This window comes from Colius striatus, chromosome 2 (genome assembly GCF_028858725.1).
Source record: "Colius striatus isolate bColStr4 chromosome 2, bColStr4.1.hap1, whole genome shotgun sequence".
Lineage (NCBI taxonomy): Eukaryota > Metazoa > Chordata > Aves > Coliiformes > Coliidae > Colius > Colius striatus.
In genome coordinates this window covers 111,775,599-111,787,816 of record NC_084760.1, presented here as the reverse complement: position 1 = coordinate 111,787,816, position 12,218 = coordinate 111,775,599, and the positions used below count along the sequence as shown (strand labels likewise).

The following is a 12,218-nucleotide window of genomic DNA, read 5'->3' as shown; positions in this document are numbered from 1 at the left end:
TTCAGCCTTGTATTTACAAATTAAAAATTAGATGCATCATCATGCAATAAAGCTTGGGAGAGCGGCAGAAAAGCAGGGACGTGCAACCGCTTCCATCGCGCCCTCGCCTTCCGCACGGGCCCGCGGGGAGGCGCGGGGCCACGACACGCGGGGATGGCCCACGGCCACGCGTGTGTGCAGGCAGGCACACTTGGGAGAGGTGGCCATGCACAGCCCTGCAGCGGCGAGGGAGCGGGTGCAGTGGCACCAGAGCCCTTCCCCGCAGCACGGGCCTGCCTGAGCACTGCAAAACTCCCCTTAGAGTTTTTCTCCTTCTTTTTAATTTTCCTTTCTCTTTCTCTTCTTTATGTGTTGCTTCCCCCACACTGTTGCTAAGGAAATAATTTTCCAGGTGTACAGGAGATCAGGACTACCAGCTACCAGCCAAAATCGCTGCTAATCGAAGCCATTTCTCCCGCCACAAAGCTGCTTTGAGTAGCAGCCTTTTAGGTGCTAATTCTCAAGGCGGTCTCTCGGATTCCACCCTTCTTTGCTCCTTTTGGGGAAGGCTCCTTCAGTCCCACCCGTTGAAAACACACCACAGTGCTTTGCAAAGTCAGAGCTTCCCCAAATCAGAGGGTTTTAGCGGCCCGAATAAAGCCCCTGCACGCTCAGGGCAGTGCCGGCGGGACACCAGCGGTGACTCGGGATGAAAAGGAGCAGAGAGGCACAGCACAGAATTTCGCGGGTGTTTGCTCCCCCCACCCCCAAAACGTGGTCCCCAACTTTCAGGTTAACTTTCCCCTCCTGCCTTTGCTGATAACTGTGCTGAGGCTCAGGCTCCCCGGCACATCTGGGCACACGAGGCTCTGAGATGAAAAAGGGACCTGAAATCCACCAGCTCTATCTGGACTTGGTTATTTTTGCAATGTTGATGGTTTTCACTTTGTCGAAAACCTCTTATTTTTAAAGCCTTTTAATTTATTTATTTCCTCTTCCCCTGACCTTTCCCTTGCTTCACCACCCATAGTTCTCCAGCTTTGGCAGCAATTTTAGCTTTGGAAACAGCAATCATCAGTCAAAACGTTTCGGTACAGGTTTCGCTCACTCCTTCGCTAGTGTTTTCCTCCAAGTCCCTTTCTAAGAGCTACGGGTTTTGTTGCCCTATCTTGTATCCCTGTGGGGCAAATAACGTCATATTAGGACTTAAGGGAACAAAATAGGGTGTTTTTTTGTCTCTGCTTTTGCTTATTATTAGTGTTTGAAACACAGGGCAGGAGGACTTGCTGGTAGCAATATTCCCTTGCATTTTTGTTGCCTAGTAAAGGGAGTCTGACTTTCCCCTCCCCAAAAATAAACACGGTCGAGTAGCAGTTGGTTAAAACAGGAACCTGAGCATTCAAATAACATTTTATATGTGATTACACGGCAATTTTTGTTTTATCCAAACAAAATACCGCTGGGCAGTAGTTTCAGGAAGCATCCCCATGTTTCAAAAAGCAACTGAGTTCAAGTTGGATTCCTACCTGTTGTGCCTTTTAAGCCAGGATTACCTATAACACCTGTCACATACAGTTACCCAGGCTGACTGCAGCTCTGGGAAGCTACAATATGGCCTCTGATTAATTTGAAGATTTCAGAATAATACTGTTATAAAAGCTACACTCTGGACAAAAATAGGATTAAGCTCTGAGGCTGTATATGAGCTAAAAGTGTTGAAAGCTAAAGCCCTCCGTGCCACCGCTTGCGACAGAGTTTAAAATGACAGAGTTTGCTAAATTCATGTTAAAGTAGAAATGTTTTCAATTATTCATCTTCATTGACTTCATATTGTCTTTTTTTTTTCCCCCCTTCCTTTCTTCCCCCACTGCTGAAACTGATAATTACTTTGAGCAAACAGGCGTCTGGTTCCCATAGAAATGCTTTAATAGAAATGGTCGAAAGTTCTCGTAGTAAAACCTTCAACCTCCCCACTATAATAAATAAGCCCGGCACTTTGATGAAAATTAACACTAGTTTTGTAAAGAGCACATTGGGGGATTGCAGTCAGGTCTTATCTTTAGTTCCAGTCAACTAGCAATCCTGAAAGAGTTTGCATCATCATCAGAGCAGGCCATTTGATAGGATTCTGCTGCTGAACCTAATCAATCTATGGAATACTGTGGCTGCGCGGTGTAACAAAGCTAAAATAGATTTACAAATGGGGTTTTAGAGGATAAGCTCCTCCACAGGATTACATATTGATTTTAAATATAAAAAGCTTATCATATAAACCATAACTACAAAAATAGTGAACCTATGCATAAATCCTTTTAGAAGAGCACCCACTTCAAACTATAAGCCAAGAATAAATCAAGATGTACAAAATCCGAAAGAAGATCCATTTCTTGGGCAGAAAATGAACACACCACCCTAAGGTGTGCAAAAATGAACTTATCTTTTCTAAGGAGGCATTAAATCTCGAATGAAAAAAAGGAGAAAGGAGGGAGAGGAAAGGTAGCTGAGAGTAAGGCATCCCAGCACTCGGCTGCGACGTGGCAAAACTCGGGCTCTGAGAGGCAGCGCCTGGTTGACAGGAGCCACCCAGCTCCCAAAACGCCTTCCCACGGGCACGGGTTAAAACAAACCCAATAACTTCTGTTTCCTTTGGCTTATTGGGCAGGGATTTCAGGCCTGTCTCCATCGGAACAGTCTCGGCAGTGGAAAGAGAGGAACCACTTTTTAGCTGGTTAATTCTCTCTTTCTTATCTCTACAACTAAAAAAGGAGGGGAGAAAGGGAGGGAAGCATGCCTTTTTTTCCCCTACCACCCTGGGTCATTCACGTGTTCCTCCTGAAGTGCTGTGACACTCCAAAAGGCTATTCATCTGCCTCTGCCTCCATTTTGGCTGAGAGGACACTGTCTCCACATCACTGAACACTCTAACGGGCAGCACCTCCGGACGCCGGCGCTGCCCACACACTGCCTGCGCGGGCACCACGGGGCAGGGCAGGACCAGCTGCCCGCCAGCAAACTGCCTTTATCTGCCATCACCAGGCTTGCTGCTACCTTTTGCTGTGCTCTCTTTTTTTTTGTCTGTCATCAACTAGCTAAGTAAATCGGTTGATAGATTTTTAAACAGCACAGTCACGCGTGGAAGAGTTGGAGCAATTTACCAAAACAGTAATTATCACCTTGCAAAGACTTTGCTTTTTAAACAGCTCCAGTTTGTGTTGGTGTGTACTGCCTTCCTTCGAGATAAACCAACCAGTACCATCCTGTTTTATTTATATCTATATATCTATCTATCCACGGGTTTTTTTGCTTGCCCATATAGTTCAGGTTTGCAAATCGCTGCTGGTAAAAGAAAGATCTGTCTTTTCAAACTCTTTCACAGATCCCAAGCACTCATTAGCAATCGGCTAAATGGCTTGAGACCCGGGCTGTTCAGGCAGCAAGTTGTATTGTGCTGCTTCTTCGGGGAAATCATATGATAAATGGTGTGGTTTTCCCCAAAAGTGAGTCTTTGCACCCCAGTGCGTGTGGGACACAGAAAACACTGACACACACAATCAAGAGGTGAGGTGTCACAAACGTGTGTTTGGAGTTTTCACAGGTGTTTTCTTGGGAGAGTTTCTCCTTCTGTATGTTTTTTAGGTAAAAGCAGGCAGTTACTAAAAGTTATACCAGACTAATTATTGACTAATATTAGACTTATTGAGGGTTAAAATGCTAAATGAGGACTTTGCTGTATCAATAACCTGCCCTAAAAAAACCCCCCAAATTCTCCAGCACTTATATTTTCTCCCTTAACCCCCATTTATCACATCATCAGCAGCACCAAAAAAAAGATAAAGAAAAGAGGACTTTCCTGGGTTTTGGCATCCCTCTCTGAACTTACAAAAATAAGTTAACAAAAGCACAGATTTCTGTTCAAGTCACCATGTGAAGGGCACAGGCTGCTAGACATTCAGGGGCTGCTGCTGGGATGTCCTAAGACAGTAAAACACCTAAGAGGCAATTAAACACTGACATTTCAGATCCAAATCCGGTATTTCACAGCTCCTCTCTGGTTTTAAGGTATTTCATGTTTTAAATATTCCATTAGTACGATTCCCAGTTAATCTGGCTTGTCTCTGCAGAAAGCAATGTATATATTTATGACTCAAGTTTATCCAAGAATACAGTGAACACTGTCTTATGCAAAAAATATAACCACAGATGAAGAGATATGAAAAAACTACCTGAAACCTGCTGCTTCCCCCCCGCCCTCCACCCTACAAACTTATGCTCCTAGTTCAAGTCTCCAAACTAATTAGAATTGATTTATTATGGATCAGGTACCTTATCAGGTGAAGAAAGAAATTACCATGGACAGTCAAAGGGTTGAGAGGTCAATACAGAATAGCAAAATCAATTTGCATTGATTAGACAAAAGGTCCATTTTACAGAGCCCAAAGGATTAACTTTTAAGCAAACATCTTTGAACTGTAAGACAGCATTTGTGACTGAGAGGTATAAGCAGTGCAGCATTAGAAAACACTTAAGATATTTAAATAAGAAAATAATGCAAGCAATGGTTTAAGCTATCTGGATGTTTATTTTTTATTATGACTCATCCCCAGGATTATTGTACAATTCACTTGAAAGCCCTATGGAAAGGATGCAATTGTTTCATTTATCCCACGTGTCAATCTTCCCATGAGTTTTCATTCAGGTAAAGTGACTAAACTCGGGAGAATTGCAGGGAAGGGAGAAAATCTGTGCAAAGGATTGCACTAATCCTGCTGTTGCTTGTGATGAAATATTTACTTGGCAAATGTAGTGTTTTACCATCAAAACTGGCCAGAGGTTTTTTTTTTCCCCTCTCCCTTCAGTGAGATACTGTTTTACAACAGATCTGAAACACTAAAAGGAGGGAGGTTCCCTTCTGCGGGTCACCCCTCCTGTTTTCTGCGGCACCCAAAGCAGCTCGATGCCACAGGAAAGCACCACTGTCACTAAAAATGATAAACCCTGCTCAAATATTCTTCCTCATTGTTCCTTTTCAAAGTTCACTCTGAGACCCTATTTCTTTGCTCCATACCTCGGGCGTTTTTCTCTTTCACTCCCCCAAATAAAACTTCAGAAGGGGACTGCAGACCCAGTGTATTTGTTGTGTGCTGCTGTTACTTGAAATGATGTAAATATCAGCACTAAATTCTTAACCAGGCTTCAGAAAATCCTTGGTGTTTGGTACTTTCAGGCACCCACCTTTGGCAGTAACCATTTTCCTTCCCTGGGTACCCAGCACCTACCTTCAATAGCAAGCATTGCTCTCAGCTCCCGGTTCAGCAGTTCGTAGCGCCTTTCTAGGTCATGTTCTTTTTCCCTAGGCAAGTTGCAAAAGTTCATCAATATGTTAATTACTAAATCATTAAACACTTAAAAGAACCTTTAACTTACATTGATTTTAGGACTCGTAACCGACTTTTCTCTTTAACTTTAAGCTACTCCAAACAAATGATACACAAACTTAACACCTTTGCTCAGGTGGCACATTCAGGATCAGGGGCTCTTCGTTTTCTACAGTGTGGGCTTTAATTCTGACAGTTTAGTTTCTCTCGTGCTGCAGGATGTCATTATTTCATATTCATCCTTGGAGCTGCTGTTGTGGAATGTCCCAAGTATAAAACATTCCCCCGGATCTAATGAACAAATTCCAGCATCGGCCTATTCAGCAAGCTAATATGACACTGGAAATATTATCCTGTACACATTCTGCCCTGATGAATAATGAAAATCAGACATGGGATTAGAAAGCTTAATATTTTCAAGGTAGAATCTTCTGTCAAGTTCAGACAGGGCAGGAAATCCGCAAGCACAGGCTCTTCCCAGGGAACTAAGCAGGCATCTACACTAGGTGGCATTACTGAAAGAAAAGAGAATCAAACCCAAAGGAGCTGGAAAAGAGAAGCGCTCAGGGCAGAATGCTTCTAAAAATGAGCAGCTTCTTCTCCCTTCCTCGCCTGTGCTAGAGAAAAGAAAAGTTTATTCGCCCTTCCCTGTGACAGATTCACTAACAGCCTTTCAGCAGGCTGCTGCTGAACTAGCAATGGGACCGAGGATTGCTACAAAGCAGGTAGGGACTCCAATTTTGCTCTCTCTCCGAAAAGCCTTCACCTGTCACATCCCAGGCACAAGCCAAATCTCTTTGTGCGTTTCTAAAATGTAAATTTATTCTACTGTTGGGCCTTTGAAAATGTAACTGTGCTTAACATTTCTTTCTTTCTCTCTCTTTTTTTTTTCACAGCTCTGGCTAATCTTGTGTCATTGCACGCTTCTCATTTTCAGGTCTGAAATATGAGAAAAACAAGTCACTCGACGTGCTCTGCAAAGCATTCACGCTACTCACTTCTGAGGGAATATGTTTTGAAGCCTAATGGGAAGAGAGGAAAAAAGTTTTGCATCTATCTGATGGGCAAATATTCCAGTAAATCATCCTTTTGTAAAGATATGCATACTTACAGAAGAGAAAGCTGGTTCATTCGTCTTATTAAGGCATTCTTCTTATTAACCAGCATGAACCATTCCTGCATCATAGCTTCTTCTTCTTCTGTGTTTCTTCCTGCAATCAAAAAAGACTTCATTACTTATGTGGCATTTCACAATCTGAGCCACATATTTCAGGTTTTGGAGTACTGGTCTCCAAGATAATTGCCACCCAACCCTGCTTGCTCTGTAAATAAATCTTTAAAAGCCACCATTCCTCAGCATACATTCGAGTGTTCTTTATCACGCTGCTACCCTGACCTAAATAAACACCTTCTAAAAAGTACTGTATCTTTTAAATTCTCCCAAAAGAACTCTATTGTTGTGATGATCCTAATAAAAAAAAGCCCTTGCTGCTAAAAGATGTCTGGTCATTACAGCCTTCCAAGTGCAAAATCTATCTTTGTGGGCAAGATCCACTCCACTCATGCACAGTTTAGTGGATGTGGTTTAGCGGTGGGCTCGGCAGCATTAGGTTAGTAGTTGGACTCGATGACCTTAAAAGTATTTTCCAACTGAAATGATTCTATGAGCTTCTGATTTTATGCAAACCCATTGCAGTCAGGATGATGTGGCAGATCAAAAGTAGCTGCAGAGAACGTGGAACCCTTGGCCAAAGCACAGGGACCTGCTCACTTTCACTTATAGACAATGGGCTGGGAAGACCTGCTCCTCTCCTCAACCTGCAATCAAAGGGGGCATCTGCACAAATCATTTTGGGGTCCAAGTGCCTTAGAGTCCTCATGTGTGTATGCATGGAATAGCACCCCTTTCTCCAGCTCATGTGCACCACTGCCTCTCAGGCAGGATCAGGATTAAGGACCCTCCATAGCCTACCTCCAGGCAGTGCCACACTCTCCCGGGCTCTGTAAGGCTCTGTGTTACCACCTCTACATCATCAGGCCATGTAAGGAAAGGCAGATGAGCATCCAGAAGGCTCATTTCCACGTAGTAGGGTCACTCAGCCAAATTCCACTCTCTCTGAGCTTGGGGATTAGGAGAAAACGCATCAAAGTCCTTTGTGGAGACTGCACCTCTGTGGTGACCTGCCATTCTCCTCTCTCAAGTTGAGCTGAGGAGCGAAGACTATATGGTCCTCACTGAATTCAGTTAAAATTAACCTGGGAAGAAACCTGGAATAGTGGCAAAGGAGCGTGAGCTAGGTCTTCTGAGGACTTCTCCCAACTTTGGCACAGCTTCATTGGTAGATCTCTGAGTTCAAGCACCTTGTGTGTAATATTGTGAATAATCACCTGTACTGATCTTGCACGGGTCCTAAAAGTTAATTCTTTCATGTTTGTAAAGGGGTTTGAAATCTCTGAAGCAAGGTGCCATACACGTGGGGAAGTGATCTTATTAACTTAAATCGTAGGATCCCTAGTTGCAGAGAAGCAATTTCCTGCACCAGGAGCTGGAAAGACACCAGAAAAAATACTGTTGTGCTCCAAAAGAAAGCTTGTAATTTCTGGATGGGAGCGTTTGAATTGCTTGCACGTACGTGCCTGCCACACACACACGTTCACACCCCAATGCCACGGTAGTGTGCAAGCCCAGATCTGCATGGAAAACCACCTCCTCACCCGGCTATGACCCTGCTGCATGCAAGGAAATGCCACTGGCCTTCTCCAAACTGTTAGATTCCCTCTGCCATGGCCTGTGGGCTTGGTACATCCACACAAGGGAAGGAAAAAAAGAGATGGAACAGGGAAGTGGGTCAGCTTGAGGTGGGGCTGCTGGAGCCACACAGTAAGAAAAAGTTACACCATTTGTCATGCTCCTCTTTCTGAGGAGATGTCCTTCCCATACCCACTTATTCCCCTGCGAAGCTCCCAGGGGATAAAACTGTTCCTAGAAGGGTGCTTTTAGGGTACACAATTTGCTAGCGATGAGACAGGAAGGGCAGAGCATCCTAAAGGGAGAAAGGCCCCTCAGTCTTTTTCCAAGCAGAAGCAGCAGGGTCCAGCTCCCGAATGACAGTGTGATGAAGGAAGAAATTTGTCCCATAGAAATGCCTTCCCTCAAGACCCTCAGCTTCTGGTTTTGTGCACTTACAATAATGTTCATCAGTTTAGCACTCCCCCAAAGAGGATTAAAACTTACTAGTACACTTTGCTGCTAAGTTACAGATCAAAGGCATTGCTGTATTGGTCCATCTAACGGGGCCTGCTTTTAGAAGCAGATGATAATCAACATTAGCAACCTTTTGTTGAACTGCATGGAGTAGCTGAAATTTATTTGAGGTTGAGGGAAAGAAAAAGGGGAGAGATTGCCCTTTTTATCCTTGCAGAATGACCAGGCTATTCTGTGACACATGAGACTGTCACACTGCTGGTGAAAAAAAGTTCTCACAAGCAGACATATGTGGCTATAGTGACATTTAAATCGATTTATGACACTAAATTTGTTGGTTTTGGGGTGGTCTGGGATCTCTGGCAAATAGATGCCTTTATAAATGCAAGCTCTTGCTGCATTTCATTTTGCAAGCCTTGAAAAAGAAACGGGGAGCAGAAACGTTCTGAAGGAGTTAGATTCTGTGATCCTGTGACTCAATGGCAGACCCCAAACTTGAATTTTATGTCATGCAATCTCAGTGTTAAGAAGGTAAAACTTCTTTCTATTGATTCCTCCTAAATAAAGTAAGTTGCAACACAAACAGAGAAAAGATCCAGGTAAAGCTTGGAGCTGTCGAGTCGGATCCACACAGGTGCCTATTTTGATATTTCCACGCTGACGCTGAAGCACCAACAACACCCATCGAACAGGCTGGTTTGAAAAGTGACTTAACAGAGTCTTGATTGTTTTTACAGAATTTTTAATCTGTTTTTGTATTCGCTTTGCACCCATGTGATGCCCTGACACCGGTCATGTGATATCGGCTGCGATAGGCACAAATCCCTGGGCAGCAACAAAAGAAGAAAGAGTAAAAAAGAAAAAGCTGAGAAAAAGCTTGCAATTTGGAAAAAGGCCAATTGTACCCCGGCGAAGGCCTTTTTGATCAGTGAAATGACACATGTGTGCAATATTAATAGCAGGCGATGCTGATATTTTCTTTGCTGACCGTCAGCTTTTAAATTCTTGCGCATGGAGCTGAAACAAGATTCTTGCCAGAAAGGGAAATAAAGATTAACTCCCATATATAAGAAATTTAAATAACTCTTTTCAGCAAATACATTGCCATTAAATCATTACTTCTCCCCCTTTTTTTTCCCCCTTTCCTCCCCTTTGTTTTTTTTCCTTGGTGGAAGGATGCACGGGAAACACAACAAAGAAGAACGGAGTGTTGTTACTGCAGGGACGTGGTGAGCTAAACTCACGTTTGCAATTTCCAAATTAAAACAAAGAATTTAGAAAAAATCCCTTCTCCGACACAGTTTCACTCTGCAAAAGCCCTGCTGCTGCTGGAGCTCGTTTTTGTTTCCACTTTCCAAGTGTGACACAAGTATTTAATTGACTCGCTATAAATGCTTGAAAATTAAAATTGGGGAAATATCTGTGTGGTTCCCAGGCAAAAAAAATACTGTACAGATTATTTAAATGATGTGAAAAAACAAGTTTTGGGAAAAAAAGATCGATCTCAGGGATGCAAACCCCTTATCTGAGACAGTACAAGATGATGAAAATCTATAAATAGCCCACAGATCTTAATTTTTTTGTTCCATAATACATGCATTACACTATTGTTTCTGATAAAAAACAACAACAACAACAACAACAAAACCCTTTTAAAGCTAGTAAGTTGGACCATTACAAATTAATCCTGACTTTAATAACTGGTTAAAGACCCCTTCAGCTTTATAAGTAACAAAAAATATTAAAGCCTGTGATCACAGCGAGCTTTTCTCATTTCTCCTCTAACCATTTGTTATTTAATCCAATACTAGTAATCCAATTTGTCCATCAGACTTTTAAAGGGCAGAATGCAACTTCCCCAGCTTAGACACTTTTCAAAGTACAATATATTTTTCAAATGAATGCTGGATGTTTCATTTTTTCCCCAACTGTTCCTAGCTCTAATGTATGAGGAAAAAAAGAACAAGATGAACATTGTTCGTACTGATTAAGTAAGAGCTCATTAAAGAGCTGTCAGTGCCGTACTTTGAATATGCATGAAGCATATAATCAGATCTAGTACCGTCACTAGAGGAGAATACGGTAAGTACAAAGGATTGATTTAATTACTTAGAGTGGGCTGTGGTGGTAAAGCAGTCTTGTTAGCGCAAAAAGAAAAGGAGGTTGTATTCTGGCACGGTTAGGGGGAAAAAGGCAGTTTTAGCTTCTGCCACAATACCTAATCTCAGGATAAAGCACTTTACATTGCAGCTTAAAATGAAGACTGTCAATTTTCTAAAAAGACCAGAATTCATCTTATCTTGTTTAACCTCACCTGGTTAACTATCGAGCAGAACATATTTATTTCCTTTAACACGTAATTATCCTTCTACCTTATTATCCTATAGTTCGATAATGACTCTGAAAACAGTCTTCAAGTAAGAGCCCGTAGTGCTGCAAACATCACATGCATGCAAAATGCTTGGTAAGAGATTGGAAAAATGCAGAAGCAGAAACTGAGACGAAACAGTAAGTACACACGCCTTTATGTAAAAAGACAATACAGCTTTTAATGTCGAACTTTATTATCAGACAGGCTCCAAGGAGGATTCTGGCAGGTTTTCCCTAAGATCGTTTCTTTTTCCCCTCCTCTTCCTTTCTGCCTTCCCCCCCACCCCCCCTCTTTTGCCTTTTTGTCCCCCCCCTCTTTTTATTTTCCTTTTTAAATCGATACATTCTCATTTTATTCTTCCTCTAGGAATCCAGGGGAATTCTCTCACACCAACTCTCAGTGCCATTTTCTAATTTCATTGTCTGGTTTGAGTGGTGAAAGATGCGTGCTCTATTCTTTTCTTCACTTGACATCTACCAGAACCCTCCTCAATGATTAGGAACGAGCCCAACACCAAGCCTGGAATAGCACAAGACGCTAAATTCTGCTCTCAGATACGAGAAACTCCTACTGACTTCTGAGCCGTGATTCTGCGCTGTAATAGCTCCTGCACAGGATTCCATCAAGGCTGCAGCATAAAGTTTGGTGATTTTGTCCCTCATTGGGACAAATTTTAACGATAGCCAAAACAACGATAGCCAGAGTTTTAACGACAGCAAAAAACCCTCAATCCTCCCCAAACCCTTTTCATTCTCCTGCGGTTCATCACACATATTTAAGTATCATTTTTTCCTGACTGTTATTTGTTATTCAAAACCAACTTGAGCCACTTTTCATCCACAATGCTCAAGGACTGCAAGTATGTTTACATGTTGCCTTTTTCTAAGCGACCAGCTTGTTTTAATGCCCTACAGCTTCCAGGCAGTCTTTTAAAAACACCTCCTTCACATTCTTCAGGATTTACAAATGGATTTCTGTTTACTCTGCAAGCTAATTATTTGTTAAATATTTAAATAAGAAGCATCTCGACAAAGGTCTTTTCTGAACCTATTTGAAAAAATGACTTCTATTATTCCCCCCCCACACCAGTTTACTGTTAAAAATCCTTCCAAACCCAGCCCTTACACCCAGCCAGCTATCACTACGTATGTGTGCCATTAGACCTGTGATTTTTAAGCTGTTTGGGCAGCCAGTCGTTAGATAAACCCAATATGGATTAACACAGTAAACCTGTACATTGCTAAGAAAACAGAGAAGGAAGTGCTACGAAACATCGTGAATACCACTT

At 42.5% G+C, this 12,218-nt stretch overlaps 1 protein-coding gene across 7 annotated transcripts in view; it reads right to left on the bottom strand.

Annotated features, from left to right (window-relative positions):
* The window catches only part of EHBP1 (EH domain binding protein 1), a 218,274-nt gene that overhangs the window by 2,705 nt on the left and 203,351 nt on the right, over positions 1-12,218 (bottom strand). For all 7 annotated transcript variants that reach the window (XM_061989162.1, XM_061989164.1, XM_061989165.1 and 4 more), the window contains 2 exons: positions 6,466-6,565; positions 5,256-5,329 (listed from right to left, as the gene is read on the bottom strand). In XM_061989162.1, coding sequence (XP_061845146.1) covers positions 5,256-5,329; positions 6,466-6,565 — 174 coding nt within the window. The remainder of the gene's footprint in view (positions 1-5,255; positions 5,330-6,465; positions 6,566-12,218) is intronic.